Source organism: Nilaparvata lugens, chromosome 8, assembly GCF_014356525.2.
Source record: "Nilaparvata lugens isolate BPH chromosome 8, ASM1435652v1, whole genome shotgun sequence".
Classification (NCBI taxonomy): Eukaryota; Metazoa; Arthropoda; class Insecta; order Hemiptera; family Delphacidae; genus Nilaparvata; species Nilaparvata lugens.
Window position 1 is genome coordinate 42,899,286 of NC_052511.1, and position 25,679 is coordinate 42,924,964.

At 34.5% G+C, this 25,679-nt stretch overlaps 2 protein-coding genes across 3 annotated transcripts in view; both read left to right on the forward strand.

Moving 5' to 3' along the window:
- The window catches only part of LOC111051176 (putative leucine-rich repeat-containing protein DDB_G0290503), a 45,961-nt gene extending 23,249 nt beyond the window's left edge, over positions 1–22,712 (forward strand). Inside the window, exons 3-6 of one of the 2 annotated variants that reach the window (XM_039434808.1) lie at positions 2,132–2,352; positions 3,768–3,925; positions 5,485–5,698; positions 8,534–12,796. In XM_039434808.1, the coding sequence (XP_039290742.1) occupies positions 2,132–2,352; positions 3,768–3,925; positions 5,485–5,698; positions 8,534–10,732 (2,792 nt within the window). In that variant the 3' untranslated portion in view covers positions 10,733–12,796. Of the gene's footprint in view, positions 1–2,131; positions 2,353–3,767; positions 3,926–5,484; positions 5,699–8,533 lie in introns of those variants that run through there. The other variant, XM_039434807.1, reaches the window with a different exon arrangement.
- LOC120352856 lies at positions 16,803–24,637 on the forward strand. Its single transcript, XM_039435153.1, has 3 exons — positions 16,803–18,417; positions 18,462–20,483; positions 21,588–24,637. The coding sequence occupies exons 1-3, from the start codon at positions 16,803–16,805 to the stop codon at positions 24,635–24,637; spliced, it is 6,687 nt and encodes a 2,228-aa protein (XP_039291087.1).
- Positions 24,638–25,679: the final 1,042 nt, after the last annotated feature.

Sequence of the window (25,679 nt, forward strand, 5' to 3'; positions counted from 1 at the left end):
CATTTATATCTAATAACATTATGGTATGGAATTATAACAAGTATGGAAAATGGTATAACATGTAAAGTATATCTAAAAAGCTTGTAGATTGGAAAAAATATCAATGAACAAACATTATAAGTACGTTATCCACTTATCAATCAATATCATCAATGTCACATTGATGATTGGGGAACAAGAGCTAAGGCGAACAGACAAAATTCTAGGAGTATTGTTAACTACCATCAATATTAGTCGAACTCTAACTAGCTCGTTAAAATAACTGAAAACATAACATTTCAACACTTCATCAGCAATGCTTCTGTGTTCTCATGGACGTAACGCTACAATCACAATGATCCCCTGACATCAAATAATAGTGAATTTGCTGATAGTGAACTATTTGAAACTACCAGTTTTGTTCCAACCTATTCCAGTGGCACTCCAACAACCTCATTAAAATAACTATGCAATTATCGATAGTAACAAGCACCTCATCAACTGTGATGGAAAGTTATCACGAAATACATCATCTGATAATGATCATCATAGTGAGATTCAGTTTACTGTCAACATTCCAATGCTGACGGTTAGCAGTGAACCTCACTATAGACTCCACGCGCCGCTCATGAAAAGAGAACAAAGTTTATCTCAATTACAGTGCATACAGTACATATCATTCTGTTGAATGTTCAAATCAGAGGCAGCGTTGAGCTTAGCACAAAGTTCAGTTTGCGTTGTTCATAAACAAGCGAATGATTGCAAGTTTGAGTAGAAAGAGAAAGCACAATGATTCACCGATGAAAACAAAAGGGATGGAGTATGGCAGTTAGTCGGGTATCTGTGGATTTCAGATACATGGCGAAACTAAATTATGAATGCATTTGAATTGCACGCGTGTGTGTTTTGCCCAACCAGTGTCGTAATTAATATGGATGAATCGCGGCGCTAGGAACGGTTATCGGCGAAATATTGCCAGTCGATAACTACTGTGTTGTTCTCTTCCTTCAGAAGCGAACAAACCCCTGCCTCTCATCTATCATACAAAATGCTACTGTGACACATTACACCACCTACCAAAGTACCAGGTACATGTGCGTCTCTCCCGCACCAGTAATCCCTCAGATTTAAGTAGCCCATCTCGTGATTTGTAGTTCAGATATAATGGCTGTAGGTTCAGATTTATTTGGTGCTCAATATTCGGTGATATAACTGGGGCAATAAGCGATCAGTATTAACCAATTTGGTGAATTATTAGCACTTGGTTAGCGGTGATTAAGATTGAATGAGAAGACGAGTGAGAATAAATGTTGAAGAGAGAAGAGATTGTCACAATCATTTGTTGAGTGAGATAATAAGAAACCAATTTCGGTTGTTTCAGCCTCTGTCAATCTGTAATGATCTTCCAGTTCTTGCAGTTTTTCAGTGAACTGTAAAACTCTCACTACTATTTCAAGATAATCTACTGGCATATATTATACCATTCTAATAAACTCTTCCAATTCTTTAATCTGTTTATAACCAAAAAATATTAGAGCTACCCCAACCGCTATGATCTTAAACTTATCAGCCCCATTATATGGCGGATATATCTCCTCCCAATACTATTCCATACCATTACAAAGATAACAAAAACTACCTACTGCTCGAGCTACAGTTGATGGCAATATTTCATAAATGAGTGCGAAAATTATTCCCCAATTCAATTCATCCCTACTTAATGTTCTCAATTTTCAAAGTTTCTAATCTGACTTCCCATCGTAAAGATAAATTATTTACTCAACAATATTATTGATGAGAGTACATCAATAATGGTTTTGATACATAATCTGTTTTTTCATTTTTATAATCAGAATTGAATAAATGGTACTGTATCCACTGGACTTTCTGAGAGGAACAGGAGCCTGAAGGATAGATACTTGACGTACTGAAGCTTCGAACCCGGGATGGTTCATGATGAACTGAGATCTTGATGGAGTGAATGTCACCCAATTCAAGCAATCTCAATGTAATTTTGTCGACAGTTACTTTGTCTGGATGGCAGATACTTGACTTACTGAAATTGCCAACCCGGGATGATTCATGATCAACTGAGATCTTGATGAAGTGGATGTCACGCCATTCAATCTGAATAAAATTTTGTGGACTGCAGGTCTGGATGGCAGCCGAGGAAAGCAGCGAAAACTGATCTGCTGGCTGGAGGCGATGTGTGGCCGGGAAGTGCGCAACCTGCAGGCCGTCTGGGAGGATGGCTCCATTGTATGTGACGTCATCAACGCAGTCATGGTCGGCAGTTGCGAGCCCAAGGACCATCACGGCAATTGTCTCAGGCATGCGCAGGAGTTGGCTTCGCATCATTTCAAACTACTTCCGGTAAATTTATAAAAAAGTACATTAATCAACGACAATATTATAAGAAAGAGTTGAGTTTTAGATGGAACTTAAAGCACACTATTCATGAAAGAATACCCATATTCTTGGATTTTATACTGTGTCATGGATCTAGTGAATGCTGAATGTGATGGCTTCTAGATGAATGCCATGTCCAACGAGTTGTCAACTCTTTAAAAGTAGGCCTCGAGTCAGCTGTCAGATGTAGCATGCGATTGCTTGCTCATTGCATTCTAACCCACCTATCTTGGACTTCTTACTCGCTTTTCAATGCATTCAACTCGTTCTGATAAACTGAAGCTACTTTTAGGTGGAGTTGCTATAGTCAGGGACTACAAACTAGAGAAGGTTGTGATAAAATCCACAAACGAGGTTTCTCAACCAAGCTAACATAGCCAGCCTATCATTCGTTTTCTTTCCAAAACTCTATTCATCTTCTCACCTGTCAGATTCCACATCACTACTTTTTGACTGAATAGCCCATTATCAGTTTCTGAATTTCAAACCACGATCATTGTTGGATCATAAGAGCCCTATGAATCTCTCTAGTTTGTTTGGGAATTTACAATTTCAAAGTATATTGTTCTCCATATATCTTGAAAATTCAACACTATTCATAGAGAGGTCACAATCATTTCTCAATTTAATACTAACAATACGTTATCAAATTGAATGCACTCAATTCAAGCTCCAGGTTCAAAGTTTAGAGTTTTCTTGTGAGCTTACTTAACTCGATTTATTTGAATAGGACATAAGATTCTTATCATAAAGTAGCTCTTTGGATATTTGGTTCAAGAAACAGGATCACATCTAAACAGGCTCTTTTCCGCAGTTCTTTCTTCTAATAATTTTCTTTTAATGCAATATCGTTTTTAGAATTATTTCAAATGTGATGGTTTCTTCGTCCATTCCGAGCTGCTTTGTATTAACACACTTTTTCTATGTATTTAAACACGACATGCAGTGAAATATTAAGTAAATAATTAAAAACTTTTACCAGAGAAAACTTCTATAATACTGCTCTAATAAACTGCTATATTTGTATTCTGTGCTTTTACTTACTGACTGAAGTACTTTCGATCGTCTAGCGATCATTTTCAACAGTGAAAATGATCATTTTTCACTGTTTCACTGATCATTTTCTCTGTCGAAAATGATCGCTAGACGATCGAAAGTACTTCAGTCAGTAAATATAGCAGTTTTATTAGAGCAGTATTATAGAAGTTTTCTCTGGTAAAAGTTTTTAATTATTTACTTAATATTTCACTGCATGTCGTGTTTAAATACATAGAAAAAGTGTGTTATTTTAAATGGATTGAGCTACAACTTTCTACTGTATCTGTGATAATTCTCATTCATCATTGTTTTTTTTTTTAATTCCGTTCATTTGTGCGAAGGTTTTCTCCAACTCAGAACTCCAGAAACCATTCAACTCAAGTCTTGAGAAGCGTCTATGGCGCTATCTCCTGTCACTGAGGAATGCTCTCAAACACAGGTTGGCCAACAATATCGCTGATCAGGAAGAGAAAGACCCAGAGTACCTTATTGCTGAAGAGTGAGTATGATTTTTTGCCAATTTAGACTCTATTCGCCTAGTTATTTTCCTAGTCACTAATCAATTGATTAAGGAAATTCAACCAACATTATTACGAGTTTTCATCTAAAAATTATTGTGCCATGTTGAGATACAGAAATCATTTTTCATGTTATTTCTTAATGTGTGTTTTCACACAACTGTGTTCACATTGTGAATTTCTGAACGTGTGAGGTATTTGCACTCATTTGAAACATCAATCTCATATTGTTTTCGACCCATTTTGTAGATATTGATTTTAAAACTTGATAATTTCAATCATATTGATGAGATAAATAGTACCTCTACCATCAAAATTTTCGTGAGCTTTCTGCAATGACAGATAAAGTAATTACATCGTAATAACGTAATTACTCTACTTTATATTTTCATAAATTAGTTATTGAATTTCATCCACACAAAAATATGTATGTACTAGAAACTGGCAAATCCATGAACAGAAATTTTCATGACTACGTTTATAAATTAAGTTCATAACGTAATTTATGCATCCATAAATTCCAAAGGGCTAGTAGGCGGGAAAGTAGGGTCGGCAAGTTACTGCAGGCCAGTGCTTTTCATTACGTAATTTTCCACTGTCAGAATGAGAAATACAAGCGATCTCTTGCTGCTTCAAAATAGTAATCCCATCACATTCAACTAGCCTACATCCTTTCTAGAACAATAAGAACCATGAAAATCCTATACGAGCAATTTCTGTTAATATTTATGTTCATATATCTGTATGTCACCAGATCTCGAAAACGGCTTTAACGATTCTCACAAAATTTGGAACACAGTAGGTTTATGGTATAAAAATTTGATTGCACTAGGTCTCATCCCTGGGAAAACTCGCTGAAGGATATTAAAAGGATAATTCATCTTTGGAGATAAAGCTGAGAATTTCGTCGTCTGTCGATAATGAAAGTGAATGAGCGAGTGTGTGTGTGGGAGTAAGACAGAATTATGCCGCAGCTGTTGAACATTTCATTCAATCAGCTGATCTCACGAGAAATATTATTTGACAAGAAACTGATCGACATGATCAAATAGAAATATAATTGAATACGAGTTGAATGAATTTAAACAAAACTCAATATCAATAATTTATGGTGTTATTAGTTTAGAATAGTACATAGTATATTAATTAATATTGTAGCAAACATAGCATATCATTCTAAATGTAAACTATAAATATATTTTCCTCTTTTGTTATAATAATTATAACAAATTATTTGTCTATGCTTTTGTACTCCAGAGCGAAGCTCGGTCCCCAGATATTATGCATGAATCTCAAAAGAATAAACTTTCTTCAAGTATAAATGAGTGTAGGTCAGAACATGTGGAGCGGGAAAGGTAGTAGAGTGTTGCAGATAAGGCAGCAGAGAAGGTGGCAAAGGAGGTAGCAGAGAAGGTGACTGAAAATGTTCTAATAATGCATGTTTCTAAATGACTCCGCTTCCTTCTATGCTCTAACCTACCTCCGCAGCTCCACTGTGCCCAGACACATTTGAGTACATTGTATATCATCACTTCTCCAGGTACGTGGCTCGAGGCATGGGACTGATACTAGCGAGTCGAGCAGAGAGAGCAATATTTTTCATCTACAGCAGGGATGACTCGAGTCTGGCCGACATACACGTCCACATCAAAGGACCGCACGGCGATTGTGGAGAGGCCACGGCGGGGGAGCCCATCGACTCGGAAAACCACACAATCGCCATTGACTACAGGCTCACACCTGATTATCTCAAGGTATCAACAATAGACGCTTACCGCTTATTAATTTCTTATGAAAGCTCAATTTAACTATTGATCAACAGCAATGTTAGTGTTGAATACAATGAATTAAATTCACTACATAAAATTATTTTCTTCTGAAAATAACAGTTGAATATTGGATAGGTACCACTTTTTTCTTTATTTACTATTTTTACAAAAGATCACTGACCAGGAGAGAAAAAACTAAAGCTGTGTTTACACAAAATGTTTATTTCTCTGTCCTTATAGATTCTATCAGATTGAACATAACTTATCGTACACATGATGAACATATGTGTTTGTCAAGTTCCGTTCAATCTAATAGAATCTATAAGGATTAAGTTATCACATTTTGTTAATAACCTTGGTGTAAACGCAGCTTAAGGATTCTCCTTGTACTATTGCTCTCCCAAATTCAGATAACATTTTAAGAGTCCGAAATAGGGTTATGATTTCACTTTCTGAAATTTAGTTGATTTTCACACAAAAACTAAGAATTTAAAATATTTACATATTAATTGAAAAATTTTTGCGTAATTTTACAAAATTTAGAGGCAGGAAAACACAACTCATTAATCACAATATTGTATTCGTATCATGATTTGTTTATCTATTTTCGTTGATAGGTTGGGCAGGGAAAACACACTGATGGTATCACTTCTTCTTCTAATAATATTATGCTCAAACTATCAATATTCGTGTAAATATCTTTGTACCATATTCATTCTATCTGGCAATTATTCTTTCATATTCATTCTTTTTAGTAAAAGGGTTACCAAATATTTCTGTACTGCATAGTGTAAAGTATCAAATTTGGGTAGATAAAAATCCCTAACCGAAATAGTAATAGGTCTGAAAATAAAGTAACTGGCTAATATCGCCAAATAGATAATAACTAAGATTAGATAGCCTCAGCTTGTTCTGGCTAAATGGTACAAATACCCAAAAAGGATTTGAAGGAATTTTGTTGCTAATAAATAGATTATTATATAAAATATTTGAAGATTGAGGTTAGGTACATGTATTCACGGATCGGTGACCTAGAGATCGATCAAACCGAGAAACGTAGAATCTGACCAAAACCCCTTGGCAGAGCTTTATTGCAATCAGATAGTGTGCAATGTGAAAAAACACCTGATCACGTGGCTAATTATTAGGTAGCATGGAATTAATATTAATGTATAGAATATTAGCTAGCATGTAAAGAGCATAACAAATAAACCAAATAAAAATAATTTAATGTATTCAGGAAATAAGAGGTACCAGGCGCATGAATACCGAATAAAATTTGCATGCACCAATAGTAAAACGGCAGTTAATAGGCGGCAATTGTAGGCCAGTTCAAAAATATTTATATATATTTCTATAAATGTTCGGAATCTATGTTGAATTGTTGTATAGTCTATGTTATCGATATGGCTCGAAAGCAAAGAAATTATTAATCATACAATCTAAGCAATATTTTGATATTTTTTGTAAGATCTATTTGACCCTAAATGGCGGAGGACTAAGATATTCAAATTTTATGTTAATTTGAAAGTTGGAAATAAGATTTGTAAAATTGAGAAAGGAGAACCAGCACTCGCCAACCAAATGCCACCAGGAGAGGACCCCAAATATTTTAGAGCGTAGTACCTTGCTAATGATTTTGTAAAAGTTAAAGTTAAATTAAATTATTAAATTTCTTAAAAGACTTCGTGATGCTATTGTGAAGCGGAAGTCATTTTCATTTTTAAATAAATTTATAACCCCTTGGAGGAGACGATTCCGGCTACCATATTCCCGGACCACATGGAGTTGGATCGACATCGGCGGCTTACAAGAAGATTTTCGACACGTGAGTGATAAATATTGAATTAGTGATGGGCGCCCTAGTGCTTCGAATTAATCTAATAATCAAAGCTAGCTCGTCGAAAGGGTTTTTATTATAAATTAAGAAGTTAATAAGAGTAATACTTGCGCAAGTAAAATTAGTATTAAAGGTATTTTATTGAAAGAAAAGGATAGATCAATGCATTTCAGAAAATTTCATTGGATCAAAGAAGTATAAAATCTAGGCTATTAAAACATATGCATATGATATTTAAATTTTGCAATATAATTTGCGATAGTTTGTTATAGCTCTAATTCACTAGATGAATGGCTCTACCTATTCCGTCAGGTGCCGAATCTTGCACCCTGAGATAAAATATATATTCGATACAAAGAAATCTACTAAGTACTAGAGATTTTAATATATATATATATTTGGATTATTAGTGGCTAATTTATCAAGCTGATCTTAAAGCACATATTTTTAATTGAATTGTCCAAGTCAACAAGTATTAACAAGCGTATATCGCAGCTACATGCAAAAGAATGCATATGATTTTAAGATAAAGGCACATGGTAATGATTCGTGCCATAAATCTAGAATATAAAGTTTAGCCTGTGATATTTTACTGATTTCAATTATTGTTCTATTTTTATATTATATTTTTTATCGCTCTTTATATATTTTTTGCCTCGATCTATTTTTTGCATTATTTGTTTAATATATGTATGAAATGTTTATGGTGTGCAATTTATTTTATTCCTCAACACTATAGTATAAGTATCATATTTATATATATTTATTTTTATTGAATTACAAGAGTTATAGGAGAAGCCCATACCTAGGCCTATCAAGATTTTTTGAGACTAATTTTAATTATCTTTCAATTTTCAACAAAAGAACATTGATTATTTCTATATTTCTTGCTGAGGGTGATGCCCACATGAGCTCTAGGCTTATGCGTGGCTGATGAGGCACATGATGATGAGAGATAAGTCGTTATAATTTTTTTGCAGGTGTGTTACATCCCAAATAATTTGGGATACCATGAGTTATCGCTAACCAGATACGGCTTCAACATTCCCGGATCTCCGTTCATCATCAAAGTAGGAGAACACACTGGACCGCCATCAGATATGTTCTCCTATCTCGAATGGCTGACCGACGAGCAGGAAGAGCGACGAAGGTTGGAAATGGAGAAAAAACGTAAAATGAAAGTAGTATCCCGCGTAATAGACTTTATAACCGAGAAAATGCATATGACAGATGACGGACATTTAGTTAGAATTGACGAGACATCACTTAGGGTCCCCTCACCCGTACCCCACAACCTCAAACGTACCGGTAGAAGTTTGAGTCCCAGACCAAGATGTAAACTGTCCTCCCAGAAACGATCCAAGAGTCTCACAAACCAAAAACTGATTCAGGCGGCTGAGTTTTTGAAATGTTCAAGCCCAAATTTTTTCGAAGAGAAAAAATGTGTACAGGATGCAGCATCTCAGGTGAGTGACGATTTTTCAATGATAAATTCGGTGAGAATTGATCAGTTTCAGGAAAAATGTCAGCGAATTGTGAAAGCCTGTGATTTCCTGCTAAGCCACGCCCCCAAGCAGAAAAGCCTTGAGATCTTGTCGACCGCTGAGAAAATACTAGATATCCCCTACAATAACACTCTGACTCACCATAAAAGTTCATTCGAACTATACAGACCTGACAACTCCGTCACTCCAGACATAAATATACAGAACCTTGCAACAGAATCTAGCCGGTCGTCGGAAACAGATGAAGAAAAAGAAGTGATCAAACCTTGTACGCCAGAAATAAATGTGACCAGAGTTGATTTCTCAGATCGTTTGTATAGTATGAGGAAATTCGATGACGATGGTTTAAATGCTGTTTCTAGTTTCAATAGTAGTTCTTCAACGAACGAGAATATTTCAACGCCTCATTTGAATAGAGAGAAAGACAGGAGCAAGTCAACTTCGCCGCAAAAAGATGCCAAGATGGCTAGGAAGAGTTTTCAGACTGTTGGTTATACCAAAGCTAAACGGTCATCTCAGAGCTCTTTTCCAACTAGTAATATCAGTGATGAAATTTGTCCGAGTGATAATAAGAATGAAAAAATCGAAGAGAACCAAAATCAAATCATAGGAGATAATAAGGAAATGTCCGATACACCAACTGTGGACACAATTGGAGAAAATGAGGAAAAACAACATGATTCTGTAGGAGACGTTGAGAATCTTTCCAATGTACCAACATTAAATACAATTGAAGGAATCGCAGAAGACAATAGGGATACCACCAATGAAAAATTGGTAGACTCAAGTGATCTTTCTCAGAAAAATACTGAGGAGGAAATTGATTTTGAACATTCTTCCACACGTCAAAGTAGAAGCAGGGAGCCAAAACTTACAAGAAACAGTAAGCAGGCTAAGAAAGTAAGCAATTTGGTGAAACAATTTGAAAATCAATCAGTTCGTTCAAGTGCATCTCCACTAAGAAATGAATTAGTTTTGGTGAAGGATGGAGAAACCGGTGATAAGGTTGAAAATAGTGTCAAAACTCCCATTGAGGAGAAGGAATTGAGTGGTACTAATATTGGAATTATAGAGAAGGACTTTGGAGTAGAGATGGATGATGGAAAGATATTGGAAGACAAAAAGAGCTTGAAAGGAGAGATAAATGATTTAAATGTTTTTGAAGCAGAGATAAATGATGGAAAGAGCTTGAATGTGGAGATAAGTAGTGAAAAAAGGGTGAAAACGGAGAAAAATGATGGAAAGATTTTGGAAGCTGACATGAATAATGAAAAGATTCTTGAAGCAGAGGTGAATGATGGAAAGAGCTTGAATATAGAGATTAATGATGAAAAGAGCTTGGAAACAGAGATAAATGAACAAGTCATGAAATCAAGTGAAGATGATAGTGAAATCATCAAAATAACTGGAGAAACAAAGGAAAATGCTTCAAGAGCAGATATTTGTGATCCTCAACCAAGTGAAGAGCCAGATGAAATCAGTGACTTTGTTTGTAATTCACGTATTGAAGTAGAGCAAGATATTAAGTGTAGCACCAATGAATACCAAACGATAACTGTTGATGAAACTGATAAAACTGTTGGAGTTACAAGTGGAGGCAATGAGGAAGAAGATTCAAGCACTCAAAACAGAATAGACGATTGTATCCGTGATGACAAAAAACAATCAGAATAATAGAAAATACCAACAATGAATCCGCGTTGATAGAAAATAAAGATGAACCTGGAACAATATCGGAAATAGCTGCTGAAACAGCAATTGTAGAGGAAAACATACGTGAAAAGACTGAGAGTGGGAGTGTTATCAAAGGAGAATTACAAGGTATTAGTTCAATCAAGAGTAGAATATCAGCATTTGAAGATTTATCACGAAAAAATGTAACATACTCTGTCGCTGATAATATGGAGGATGACGGTATTCATCACTCGAGGAAAAAAGTAACACCAACTGAAGATGAGAAGGTTGAACATAATGATGATTTTCTAGCTGAAGTAAATGAAGAAAAGGTAGAAGACATCAAGCGTGCTGGTGAGCTGCTAAAAGAAGAAAATCCACTACTAGAAGTTATAAAAGAAGATATTGGATTAGAAAATAAGGAAGCAATAAATAATTTTGAGAATCTTTCAAAATCTGATTCTCCTGTAGAGGTAGAAGGCATGAATAAACACATAGAGAATGTTGGAAAAGATGGAGTTGAAAAGCATTCTGACGAAGTTTCAAATTTTGTGGACGATGAACGAGTAGATTATTCAAATAAATGCTCAGATAACCAATCAGAGATACAGTCTGAGAACAATTTGATTCACGAAAATTCAGTAGAAAATACATTAAAACAGACCAATATTACTGATGAAGTTTTCAATGAAGAGTGTATTCTCTTATCAGTGAAACATCTGTCATTTGACAGTGAATTCAATCAACTTTATAAAGAGGAGCATGTAGTTGACGAAGTAGATAGAATAGATATCGATGATAACACCTTGTTTGATGGTGATTCTACCAATCAATCGCCAACAAGTGAAAATGTAATAATAGATCCTCTTAAAGATGAAACCCTCATTTCTGGGAAACCAGTAGAGAATACCGTTTTGGAAAATTTGGATGAAGTGAGGACAATATTAGGACAAGATACTGCAGACGACAAAAAAGAAGAAATGCCTAATAAGAATCTAGATGAAATTAACAATAGTCTTGTTTCTGGATTAGCTCCTCCCTCAGTCCAAGGTAGTACACTTGGAAAGGAATTTTTGGAAATTCAAAATGAGGTGGAGAGCAAGAGTGATCATAGTTTGAACTCTATCACTGGAGAAGAAGTAGCCTCAAATATTGGAATCATTAATGAAGATCACGTAAATGTAACAGGTTCGGAGCCGTTAGTAGATATTGACCCTTCTAGTGAGGTTCTGGCAGAAATAGATACGACTAGAAACATTGAAGAAAAAGTTTTGAAATTGGAAATTGTTGAACAATATGATGATGATGATGATCAGAAGAGCCCATCAAGCGTTTTGGAACCAATCATCGAACAAATCAATGTAACTCCTTCCCAAACCGATATTGTATCAGTTACTGGAGGTAGAACTGAGGAAGCCACAGATTGCATACCTGCAGAGAATAAACCTGAGAATGATGAGAATATAGTTGGTGTTGTTGTATTAGAAGTAGCTTTAGTTGGCCCAAGTATGGTCATTGAGAAGAATGGGGAAAATAATGATGAAGGTAAGAAAGAACATTTAATAATCATGAATAATGATACAAGTGTACCATGTAACAATACAGAAACTCTCATAGAGAAAAATAATTTGGAATCAGTTGGAAGTGATACAAAAGTTGATCAAATTACTCAGAATGAATTGATTGAGTCACAGCTGGAAAATGAATTGCTAGAGAATGAGAAAAATGAAAACTTTGTTAATAAAATGAAAGCAGATGTGAGTGTGGTAATGTTGTCTACTGAAAATGTATCAAATGTAACTGATGGTACTAGTGGAGCACCAGTTACAGAACATCAGAAATCAGAAGAGGACGTAATTGCGGAGAATTTTGAAGGAAATAGAAATGAGAATTTGAAAATGAATATTTCAGAGAAGCTTGATGACAACAATGAAATTCTTGAAGTTGAATACACTGATTTGAATATAGTCTCAACAAGTGAGGAAGCTTTATCAAAGTCAAATGAAGATGACAACGCAAATGAAACTCTAGAGAGTGAGAATGATCTCTTGGTGAAAGACAATGGAGAAAGAGATGAAAATGAAGTAATTGACGATAAACCTAGCGAATCGACAGTTAATGTAATAAATGAGGAGGAAAACAAATCTGAAATATTGGAAAATAGCGGAATTAACATCCCTCTTGCACTTGAACAGGATGTATTGTTTGATTCAAATGAACAAAAAATATGTGATGATGTGAAAATTGCTTCTGATGAAATTGAAAACAGCTTGATTGAAAAAGAACAGCATCCTTTTGGAGAAGATGGAACATCATGTTCAAAAACGGGAGCAGATGAATCTAATGATAATGAATGTTTTACCAAAGGTGATCCTTCAAGTGAGAATGAAGAACCTGCTGAAACACTACAAAACGATAAACTAATAATCGGTACAGTATCTCGTATTATATTGGGGGTGGTTGGAATGGATATTGGAACAAATATTGAACAAGTCAGTGAGATATCTATAAATATAGCAAATGACTCAAATGAAAAGATTTTCAAATCTCCAGAAGTGAAGAACATCGATTCTATTGGAACAAATTCTGTAGATTGTTTGAGAAATGACACATCTGATAACAATGAACAAGATTTTGTAGGTTCTGATGAGAATAAATCAACTAACGTAGAAGATTTCATTCAAGAGCAAATCATAATAGCAGATATTGGAGGAGCCAAATCTGATCTCAATATTATTGATTCAGAGGAAAATAAAACACTAACAGATGAAGCACGAGCTGATGCGGTTCAAGAAGGTTTGTCGAAGTCCACTGAAGATCAATTATCGATGGGTGATTCAAATGTAACAGAAGTATTGAATAATAATAAAAAAATACTTTCCAAAGGAATAAGACTGTTAAATAAGTCAGACATTGCAAATGCAGCTGAAGAAAATAAGGGTGAGATTGATGATATGGCAATTATTCAAGACCCTGAAACGTTCAACTCTGGTGGAGAGTTTCTGAAAAAAGATGTTGATGAGCAGAAAGAGAGTTATTTTGAAACAGGAGAAGGGGTTGAGGATTTAGTTGGTGATACTGAAGGTACTAGACATATTGAGACAGGTGATAAAATAGAGGAGAAGAGTTCAAATGATGAGGAATCAAATGAAGTTGATGAGTCGACAAATGATAATATAATTGAGAAAATCCACGAAAATTTGGAAGTAATAAAGGATGAAGAGATCTTTGATGAATCAAGAGAGGAATTTGATTTAGATAAAGATAGAAACAAGGAACATCAGGAAACTGCTGTAACAGAGACTACTGAAAAGGATGTGATCGATGAAAAGTGTCAAAACAAGGAGATTGGTGCACTTGATACTGGAATAGATCCCATTACTGTTGAGGGTACATCAAGGGAAAATATTTCTTCAAATAGTTCCGATACTGGAGTGGACAAAATAATTCCATCAATAGAACCTCTTCAAATTACAGAGATAGCTACAACCACCAATAGTTGTGGAGATTCCTCAAACATAGAATCCTGTCAAATTGAGAGAGATGAACTTTTGGTAGTATGTGACACGGATGAAAATAATATGCTACAATTTGACCATAATTCTGAATGTACTGAACCGCCTAATGAAACAGGAATGCATACCTTGGAAGAGAATGTTATTCATAACATTGATAAAGAGACTGTAATCACTGAGGATAATATTCCACAAGTATTCGAGACTGCTAATCAAAATGCCAATGAGAAAAATACAGAAATTGACAATCTAGAAGAATGTCCTCAAATAGTTCAAAATGATAATAAAGACACAACTGAATTAATCAATAGAGTAGAATGCTCATTGGAGAACAGGACTTTCAAAGAATGCTCAGTTGAGGATGAATCTCACATAATCGAGCATGAAATTAAGATTGATAAAAATTTGGAGAATAATGGAGGAGAATCAGAGAAAAGAAAGAACGAAAATTTCACAGAAGATGAAGCTTTCATTCATGGAAATCAGAGATCACCTGTAGTTGATAACAATAACATTGTTTCTTCGAAAGAGGAAAGTGAAGAATTGATCATCAAAGCTGATGCCAATTCTGAAGTGACAGAAGATTCAGAAGTAACGATTGGAAGGGGGTCAGATGATAGTGCAAAGGAGAGTGAAATTATGGAAGCAGTAGAGAATAGTATCACAGAAACAGTAGAACGTAGAGTAATAACCGAGTTGAATGAGGGCATCACAGAAAATACTGTTAGTGTAATCGAAACATATGAGAATGGGAAAGAAGCTAACAAGGTTGAAGATTTCAAAATTCAATACAATCTAAATGAGATAGGGGAAAACGTTCGTGATCCTTCAGACAAAATTGTAATTGAGCAAGAACTGCAAGAAAATACCAGTAGTATCACTGAAGAAGACTTGGAAGAAAAAATAAAATCTGAGGACGTAATAATAGAACAGATGAATTTAAAAATAGAAAAGATAGAACAATGCATTGATCTACAACAGAATGATATTGAAATGGTAGTTGAGAATACAAATGATATAAGTTATTCAATTGACACTATTGAGGAATCTTCTATTGTAAAAGAGGATGATGAAATTCCAAAGAATGAATTGAGGATTATTGAGAGTTCAAAAGACGAGCATGTACATGAATCTCAACATGAGAATCCAATTATAGATATTCCAACTGAAGATAGATCTCATGAGAATTCAAAAGGAGGTTTAGAGCAATCTGATGAAGTCTGTGTTCCTTTGAATGGAACTACTGTTGAACAAAATAAATCACTGGAAAATAGTGTGAAAGAGGGTATTTCAACAAATGAAGAAATGCCAGAATATGATAAGAGTGTACAGGAAATCATTGTAGTGAATGAATCTGAAAACACTGAAATGGAAATTGAAGGCAATAGGGAAAATAATGTCCTGGATTTTGATATCGACTCCAATTCCAAAGCAATGATGGAATTGGTAATGAGAAGCTTCTAGTTGAATGTGATGGAGATGCTCCAAGTGAATTAGAATCGGATATTAAAGTTTCTGATCTAGTAGAAACTATTGACGAGAAATCTGATGTTGAAAACTCTACTAAAGCTAATGAAGAAATCCTCATAATGAATACTGATAATTCCAACCCTGAGCTTGAAAGTCAGATTGTGATTGAAAGTGAGAATAATATAATATCAAATGAATCAACTCAGTTGATTGATGTGAATGAAACAGTTATTGAAGAAGTCATGAAACAAGCTGTTTTACATGAAGAAGATATTATGTTTTCTCCAAAACCTGGAAAGGAGAATATGGGAGAAGCTCTACTTGATCCTGTTACTTGTGAGGCACATTTTTCATTACAAAAAGAACATGTCGATATTGTAAGTTCTCCATCGATTGATAAATGTGATAAACACGATATAGAATCAGAAATTCATCATTCATCTTATGAAGAGAAAGAGAAAGTTGTAAACGAAGAGCTAATCAATGTAGATGAGTTTGAGAAGACAGTTGATAACCCTGAACAAATTGGTTTCTCTTTGATAGACAAGAACATTTCAGATGGTGACAATAATTTATTTGTAGACTCTTCAACTGGAAGACTAGTAGTCGAGTTACAATGTGATGGTGTCATGATTTCAAGTGATGATCCTATTGGAACTAGGCCCTCATCTCCAGATTTATTGGTAAAATTGGAGGAAAGTGTACAGTCTTCACCTTTGCTAGAGTCAGAGAAAATAACGGATGACGTTGCTAAAGATGAAAATACTATAAATACTGTTCAAGAGATAGAAATCAGTAATGACGATTGCATTAATTCACAAGAAAATGTCAGTTTTGAAGCTGAAATTCCTTCTACAATAAATTTAAAAGACTTTTCCGATTTTGAAACAGATAAATCTCTGATATCAGAAAAACTCGAGAGTAGCTCTGAGACCCCAATAACTCCTTGTTCAGAAATATTAGAAGATAATCAAACACCAGACAAAGCTATCATAAATGACGTTCATCAAATGGATGAGAAAGATGTCAATTCACAAGAAAACCAGGAATTGCCCATGAATGATATGATAGAAAGTAGTTTAAAAATGGAAAATAATGATAATAAGTCAATCGATGAAGTGACAATTGATTCAATTAAAAAAGATGCTATTCGCAAGATTGATCGAGAAGAAAATGTTGATATTGAAGATGAGACTAGAGAGTTTGAATTATCAAGTAAAAATTCGTATGAGAGAATAATTCCTGAACTGATTATTACCCCTAAAGATGAAGAATTGGAGAGTTGCAATATTGAAAAAGGTGATGGAATTGATAATGATTTCGGACAAAAAGGAGAAATCTCAAAATGTGAAAAGGAACCATTCTCCGAAACTAATGAAGACATCTCAATAATGACTGCTATAAATAAAGATGAAGTGGAAATTGGTGAATCTCAGGATTTTGGACTAGAAGAATTAGAAAATTGTGAAAATGAACTGGTTTCATCAGATTTTATTGAGTCTTGTCAGCCAAATGAAGGTTTATTTGATAAAGAGTTGGTGGATGATCTAGATTTGAACATAGATGAAATGGATTCAATCTCCACAACAAAAACGACCCAAAACAATTTGGTTGGTGAAATTGCATCTTCAGAAGAAAAAATAGTTGAACAGATTACATCTCATGACACTTCAGTGGATAATCTGATAGAAATCGATCAAACACTCTCAATGGGAGCTGAATCTCTGTTACCAGTTAATGAGGGAGTAAATTTGAATATTTCTTCTATTGAAAATCTTGTGTTGGATGAAAATATTCAAATTGATGGCTTAAACGACAAGGAGCCCTGTGGCAGTATATTGGGGAATGATACAATAAGGAATTCAGATGAAGTAGTTTCAAACAATGTCAAAGTTGATACTGATCAGGAAGTCATTCAAAATGCTGAAAATGGAGCAAATATTGGCAAGGGAGGGATGAAACAGTCTATATTATTATCTTGTAATGAACCAACATCTGTAGTTGATGGAGACACTCCAATTGCTACAGTTATCAATTTAATGTCAGAGAATCTTGAGTCTGATAATAGATCTGATCAACAAATTCCCTATCCTGGAAGTAATATCAATGATAACATCATTGTTTCAGGCTCTCCAGAAGATGAAAGTATTTTTGAAATTGAACATATTGGAGCCAATGAATCAATGGTTATAGAAGAGGATAAGAATAAAATTGAAGCTGTTGAAGTGCAAAGTATTGAAAGCAATACACTAGATATTAAAACAAATACAACAAGAGAAGTGAAGATCAAAGATAATCATGAACAGGAAGAAGAGGAATTGCAGAAAGTAGATCGTATTTTGGAGGAGAAAGATGTGAATTTTGAAATAATTGATGTCAATGATGATTTAATTCCAGTTGAAAATGAACTAACATCTGATAAAACCGCAGATATTATTGAAACGAAAGAAGAAGTGAAGATCGAAGCAAATTATGAACAGGAAAAGGATGAGTTTAAAAAAGAAAATAGCATTATAGAGGAGAAAGGTGTCGATCTTGAAATAATTGATGTCAATGATGATTCTATTCCAGTTGAAAATGAACCAACGTCTGATAAAACCGCAGCTATGATTGAAACGAATGAAGAAGTGAAGATCGAAGCAAATTATGATCAGGAAAAAGATGAGTTTAAAAAAGAAGATAGCATTATAGAGGAGAAAGGTGTCGATTTGAAGTAATTGATATCAATGATGATTCAATTCCAGTTGAAAATGAACTAACATCTGATAAAACTGCAGATATTATTAAAACGAACGAAGAAGTGAAGATCGAAGGAAATGATGAACATGGAGAAGAGGAGTTTAAAAAAGAAGATTGCATCATAGAGGAGAAAGGTGTCGATCTTGAAATAATTGATGTCAATAATGATTCAATTCCAGTTGAAAATGAACTAACATCTGATAAAACTGCAATTATCGATAGCTCTTCAGGAGTTGAATGTATTCGAAATGAGTCCCCATCAACATTTCAGTTATCAGAACTCAGTCTGGGGAGGCAAGAAACGTTTCTGCTTGTGAGTTCATCCAATACTGATACTACAGATGAGAGCACTAGTAAATGTGGAGTCAAGGGTTTGATTGAGAGATTCTCAAATAACACAACAACTTCACCAAGTGCTTCTATCAAAATTGAATCTATTGTCCAACAAGATAATGTGAAGTGTGATCCTCTCAGTGGAAAATTGGAAGGAAGAGAATTTTATGAAGTAGATGATACTGAAACTGGTCATAGCAATAAATTATCACAACTCATAAAACATTTTGAATCAAATACTGTTGATAAAGCTCAACGGAATGTGTTGACAACTGATGAGATCGTTAAAGTAGTTACATCAGACAATGATGTGATTGAAGTGAGGAATGAAAAAGAAGTGATTGAAAACAAAACTTCTAAGGATTCTGAGTTTGACCCAACAAACATTCCCACAATTGTAACTGATGTGATATCAGATGAGAAAGATTATGAAGATGAAACCTTCTCATCTCAGCATGAATTTGACTTGTGTTCAATAGGTTCTCACGATGATGACGTGGTCAGCAAGAGTTACACAGACATCAATGATGGAAGCAATGATTCTTTAACAAGAAATGGAAACTTTGGGTCAACCGAACATCTTTTACTTTGTGTTGGAGGTATGGCAGAATTAGAAGATAGTGAGATTCAACCAACAACAACTAATGAAGAAGAAATGAATAAAAGTGAACTGATAGTTGATGATGGGAAATTTAATGAAATCAATAGTCAAAATGAATCTGCTATTGAATTAGTACAACAAGATCAGTCATTGATTATAGTAGAGCTTACTGAAACTATGAATCATGAAATTGATCGAAGTGATGAGATTGGTTCTTTGGAGACATCTGGAGAAGTAATGAAACGTTATGGAACCAGTAATGACCTTCTAGCAGATCTTATGCTTGAAGAAAATTTGATTGAAAACAAAGCTGAGGATGAAGAAAAATCATTGGTGTCATTCATTCAAATTGATGAATCCATGGATTTGAAAGAAGAGGAGATAGTGAAAAGTGAATTAGAAGAGCATCCATTGATAGTAGAAGAAGCAGGAACAGAGGTTGATAATATTGATCTGCAATCACAATGTGTGAAATTGATAGACTCTGAAAATAGTGGAGAAAGTTTTAAACAAGATAGTAGTTCGACACTAAATGATTTGTTGAAAGTTGTAGTGAATTCACATTTATCTCAAAATGAAATGGCATCTCAAGAGACTAGTATGGAAGTACCATCAGAGATAGCATTACCTCCTCTAGTTGAAACACATTCCGCTGAATTGAATGAAACTAATGAAAATCCAGTTGAAAGTTCGGAGCCACGAGATGTATGCTATGAAATCCTAAACGAAATATCGAATGAAAAATCGAAAACTGAGGAAGACAGTTTTTTGAAAACTTCGATTTCTGACAAACAAGGAACAGATAGTACAGGAAGTGAACTGAACAGGAGTATATCTCTGATTGTAAACAGTTCATTGGAAAGCGATTTCTGCAGCAACTTACAAGATGAACCGATTTCAGAATGTGTTTTAGAAACTTTGTTATCCAAAAATGAAAATTTGGAGTCTGTGGAGGAACCTGAAAGAGATTCGATAGAAGATAATGTACTTTCAACAGAAGCTGGTGAGGCTTGTGTGGAGATAAATCAAAAACAGACCACGGAAGAACTTGAATGGCTGGATAAACAAACAAATGAAATACAAGAGCCAGCAAGTTTGTCTAGTTTCAATCTATGGCCGTCCAATAATGATTGTAAGCCTTCAATTGAGTCTAATACAACTGTTGAACTTTCAGAAGATATTGATTTTGACTCCATAATTTCTGCTCCAAGTCTAGATGAAGCTCTGAAGAAATTTGAGAAGCGGTTGAGTGATAAAATGAGTAAGGAAACTACTAGCACTATACAACAGATAATTAAGTCTGAAGTTTTAGAAATTGAACAAACTGAAAATAATGCAAATCATGATAGAATTATGATGGGAAAACAAGATAAAACTAGCATTGAGTTTGGAAATTCTCAAAATATGATAAAGATTGATAGTGATATTAATTTGAAGCAGGAAAATGAGAAAGATGTAGTTCATATTACAAAAGAAGAAAATACCTCAACTGATAATGAAAAACTGCAAAGTAAAACTGTTCAGGATAGCTTCAATCTAAATAGTGAGATTGATTCAGTGCTAATAAATTATGAAGGCATTATTACACCGAATGCTGTAACCCCAGATTTAAAGGAGTCTGTTGAACTTGAAAGTTTGGAAAATGATACAAATTCTAATCAATTGTTGAAAGATGATGAAAATTCCAATTCATTCACTGAAAGAGCCACCGTTCTTGAGGAAGCAATTGTGACAGAAAATTCTGAGAGTGACTCCAATAAAAATAATCTATCTTCAGAATTGTTGAATAATAAAGAGGGCTCTATCACACAAAACGTAGATATTTCAGTTGATAATATCACGTTAATTAATACTGTAAACTCCCAGAAAGAGTTGAGTTTGAATAGTGAGATTGATATAATGGTAGATGAGGATAAAATTATGGATAATTCTCAAATTGATTCCTACTTGAATAGTGAAATCGATTCATTCTTGAGAAATGAAGAACATCATATAACCCCAGATATAGAAACTCCAGATGATAATAGATCGGTACACTCTGAAATCTCACAGAATGTGACTCATGGAAATAGTGAGATAGATTTACTACTGGGAAGTGGTGAATATTCTGTGCCACAAGCAATAGAAACAATAAATGATAATGAACTTGATGATACCAAAAACTCTCAAATCGAGACAAATTTAATGTGTGATACAGGATCACTATTAGTCAACTTGGACGATATTAAAGACTCTATTGAACCAAATATGAAGACCTCGGTTGATAATAGAATAGAAAATGACGATAGTTCTCAAATTGAGTTTGATGCTGAATGTGAAATCAATAATTCACCACTCAAGAACTCCGATAATAATGGGAGTTCAATGACACCAATGTTGATTGATACACTAATTAATGAGGGCTCAACTAATCATCCTAGTGAATCTGATTCTAATATTGACAATAGTGATTTATTGAAGGAGACCATAGATGAAAATGAAATTGCAGTAAAAATTGAGGCTCATGGAGAGGATTTAAAAGAGCACATTGATCTACTTCCCAGTGGAGATACATTATTGATTGATCAAAGTTCTACATCTCAAAATGATGCTGAAATATCTCACACTAATTCTCTTCTAGAGCCTTTACCAGTCAACATTGATGTGGAAGAGAGTATTGATCATTCTTTCGAATTTGATGAGAACATTCAGGCCACTCAAACACCAGAGCCAGTCATCAAATACTGTGTACCTTGTGTTGATACAACTTCATATCCTCCATTATCAAACCATTGCTCTAGACCGTCATCAAGAATGGAGGTTATAAGGGAGGAAACAGAAGAAATTAGTGACAATATACAAGTTGAAGAGACAAAAGAAGAGGGACTTTCTCCTTTTTTAGACAGTGATGATGTGTCAGTCTCTGATATAAGTGAGTGTTTGGAAAAGTTTGATAGTCTCATTCAAGAAACTGAACTCCGCGATAGAGATTTGCTTGACATTGATGAAAACAAGCTTGTAGAAATAAGTGTGACAGATTGTGATACTGGAGAGCACAGTGATAACTTGTTGCTTGCTGAGAGTGAAATCCCAGAGTGTGATAGGGTAATTGATGAATTAGTGGATAATAGTAATTCAGAACTTGGGCATCAAGATTTACAAGGTAATGAAGATCATAACTCAGATATTGATTCAAGAGATGAGAAGATTGTAGACGTTTATGAAATTCATGATATTATTCATGACAAAAGCCCCAGTTTCAATCTGAATGCAGATTTGAATCGAAATGACAGTGAGAAAAGTGTTGAAAAGATTAGCAGTGGTGATATTTTAGTGAAAGAAGGTAAATCAACAGAAGTTGCAGAAGATGATTGTAAGAAGAGTGAGCGCAAACCAAGGAAAAGTTTGGTGAAGAGTAAGAAAATGTTTTGGGATGAAAAATTAAAAAGTTTACAGGCCGAACAGGAAAATAAGAGTAAAATACTGATAGAAAAGAGGACTAAAACAGTTTTAAAAGACCACAGTAATAGAAATATTGTTCAACCGGCTTTAGAAATAAATAGAACTGTAAATCAACATTATGATCAAGGAGAGGTACCTGATAAAAATATGTCATCGACTTCTAAAATGAATAAGAGTGTGAGTCAACAATGTAATAAACAGAAAATGCCTGATACAAGAAATGAAATAAGAAACAAGGACTTCGGTAAGCAATCGCATTCAAATACACAATCAAAACCAAATTTAATAGTTGAAGAACCAGTTAAGATTGTTGTTGAGTTGAGTGATGAGAATAATGAAATTGTTGACGATAGGAAATCAGTTGACAACTGGAAAAATTACTGGAACAATTTACTTGTGAATGAGAAAGATGAGGAGACGCAAGCAATGAGCAGACAGCCATCTATTAGAGTGAAGGGGATAGTAGCATCCAGTCGGAGTTTGTTTGAAAATTCGAACACCAATCTTGAACGTAGTGTTTCATGTGAAATATTGAGTAATAAAAGTGTCATGAGTGATAAAAAACGAGCTCCAGCTAGGTCAGTTGGTGAGAATTTGAATAAAATTGGTTTGGAAACACCAGTCAAGTCAAGTCACATTCGTGGAGAGAATTCTGAAACACTGCAGAAATCTGAGTCTGTATCGAATATTTTAGAACGTATCAAGTTTTTTGAGAGATCAAGTAATGAGACAAGAGGTGGTAATAATATTGAGATGACTATGAATTTTATAAATAGGAAAAAGTGCTCCCTGGAGAACACTAGTACTCCGTGCAGTCCTACTACAATTAAAATCGATTACTTCGATGACAACCAGGATGAATCACTGCCTTGTCAGACATTGAAGAATAAAAAGATGAAGAGTGAGAGTATGGATTCAAGTGATGGTGACCTGTACAATCCTCTAACGATGACTTTATCTGGGAGGGTGAGGTCATTCAGTACGGGCAAAATTGATGAAACTCCAGACGGCTCGTTGTCTAATATTGAAGAGGACAGATCGGCTAAAGGTAGTGATCAATGTTTAGAAAAAAGTGATGAAGAGTTGAAAAATACTAATACCGGTATGTTGGAGATTACTACACAACTGAGCCGCGCAAAGTCGGAAGGAAATTTGAGTATGAGTGAAAAAGTTACTAGTCGGGCTCGTTTTGAGCAAGCAAAGTCATTTTTCAAATGTTTGGAGGAAGAGAATCTAGTTCCGAAAAAGGAGAGTCGAGATGATTGTCTGATTCCGCAGAAACCTAGAAGGTTGAAGCAGATATCTATGGATTCTGATTCGTGTGGAGAAGGATGTAAACCTAAGAAGAAAGAGAGCAAATACAGAAGAAGAGGACGTAGACGTAGGAAAGATTCATCTGCAATGAAAGTACGTTCCGCACCTACGTCTGACTCTGAATGCAGGATGTCCATGTATGACAGAGAATTCGGAGGCAGTGAGAGACATAAACGTATATCGGAGAGATTCCATGTGAAGCACTTGTTCCGTGATATTGCAGGGGACACTGATGGAATCTTCAAAGGCATCCCTAATAGAAAAGCTGTTCTTGCTTCTCTTGAAGATCTTAGGGCGGATTCAGTTCCTGACGATCAGCAGGATTATGAAGAGCCTAGCAGGAGTCACAGCTTGTCTAGTATCCCATCCGGTTACCAGGACGAATATCCTTATCTACCCACCACTCCTCCTAGTCAGTATAAACATCGGTCTCAACTCGAGGATAGACTGATATCCAGATGTAAATTAGTCACTTATGAGATGGAGATATGAGTTACAATTTCATAATAAAAACTATAAAATGTAAGGTATCAGAGACGTTTATTATAATATTATAAGCTATAAGACATCAAAGACGATTATCATATTATATAGTATGCAGTCAACGTAACATAGTCAATTATTTTAATTGCGAGTAGGAAACAGACTGATATTTAGTTACATTTTTAGTTACTACTCATGAAAAGCGAATATCCGAGATAAATATCCAATATAAACCTAATTACTCATAGGTAATCCTACTATGGTAGCTATGATCAATTATTATACAAGGTTCACAGTGTGTGAAGTTTATCATTACTATGGAATGAAATGAAATTGTCGGCTCAATTATCTCTCATGAAGAATATCCCACATATAAGGTAGTAATGACTGACTCCAATAAGCTTACAATTCATAGTATCTCTTTTCTGTATATTGCAAATAAAATAGTAATAGTGAAGCTTTTTCGTTGTGTGATTTTTCTACTTTTTCTCTAGTCCTAATATCTCAAGCTTATTCTGAAAAAATTATTCCAGGTTCTCATTGAATGAGCAGCATGAATTATTTCTCAGCTATGCAGGGGAAAATACCTCACCTATGAGAATGATAATGCATTCAGTTGACAGTTTTCAATATGGATACTTTAGGCTTTCAATATTATCTGAAAAAATATTTCAGATAAATTCTCATCAATATAAAATAATTGCATTCATCAATATATGTAAAAAATGCATCGTAACCCATTTTATTTTTAAAGTAAATACTTTTTTCTATATGTTTTGTGATGTATTATAAGAAATAAACGTTTTTTAAAACACAACAGATCAAAGTCGACTGACCAGAGAGAACGGTATTATTCCTAACTTCAACCATATACAGAATATGGTCAAAAATATAATTATACAAGCTTAGCCTAATTGGTCGAAGCTACCTACCGTACAGATATTATTTAGCCTATTTATTTAGAATAAGGAAGACTATGATTATTATCATTACTCAGCATTTATAGAAATTGATAATAATTATCTGTAAATAGGATGAAATCGTTTGAATC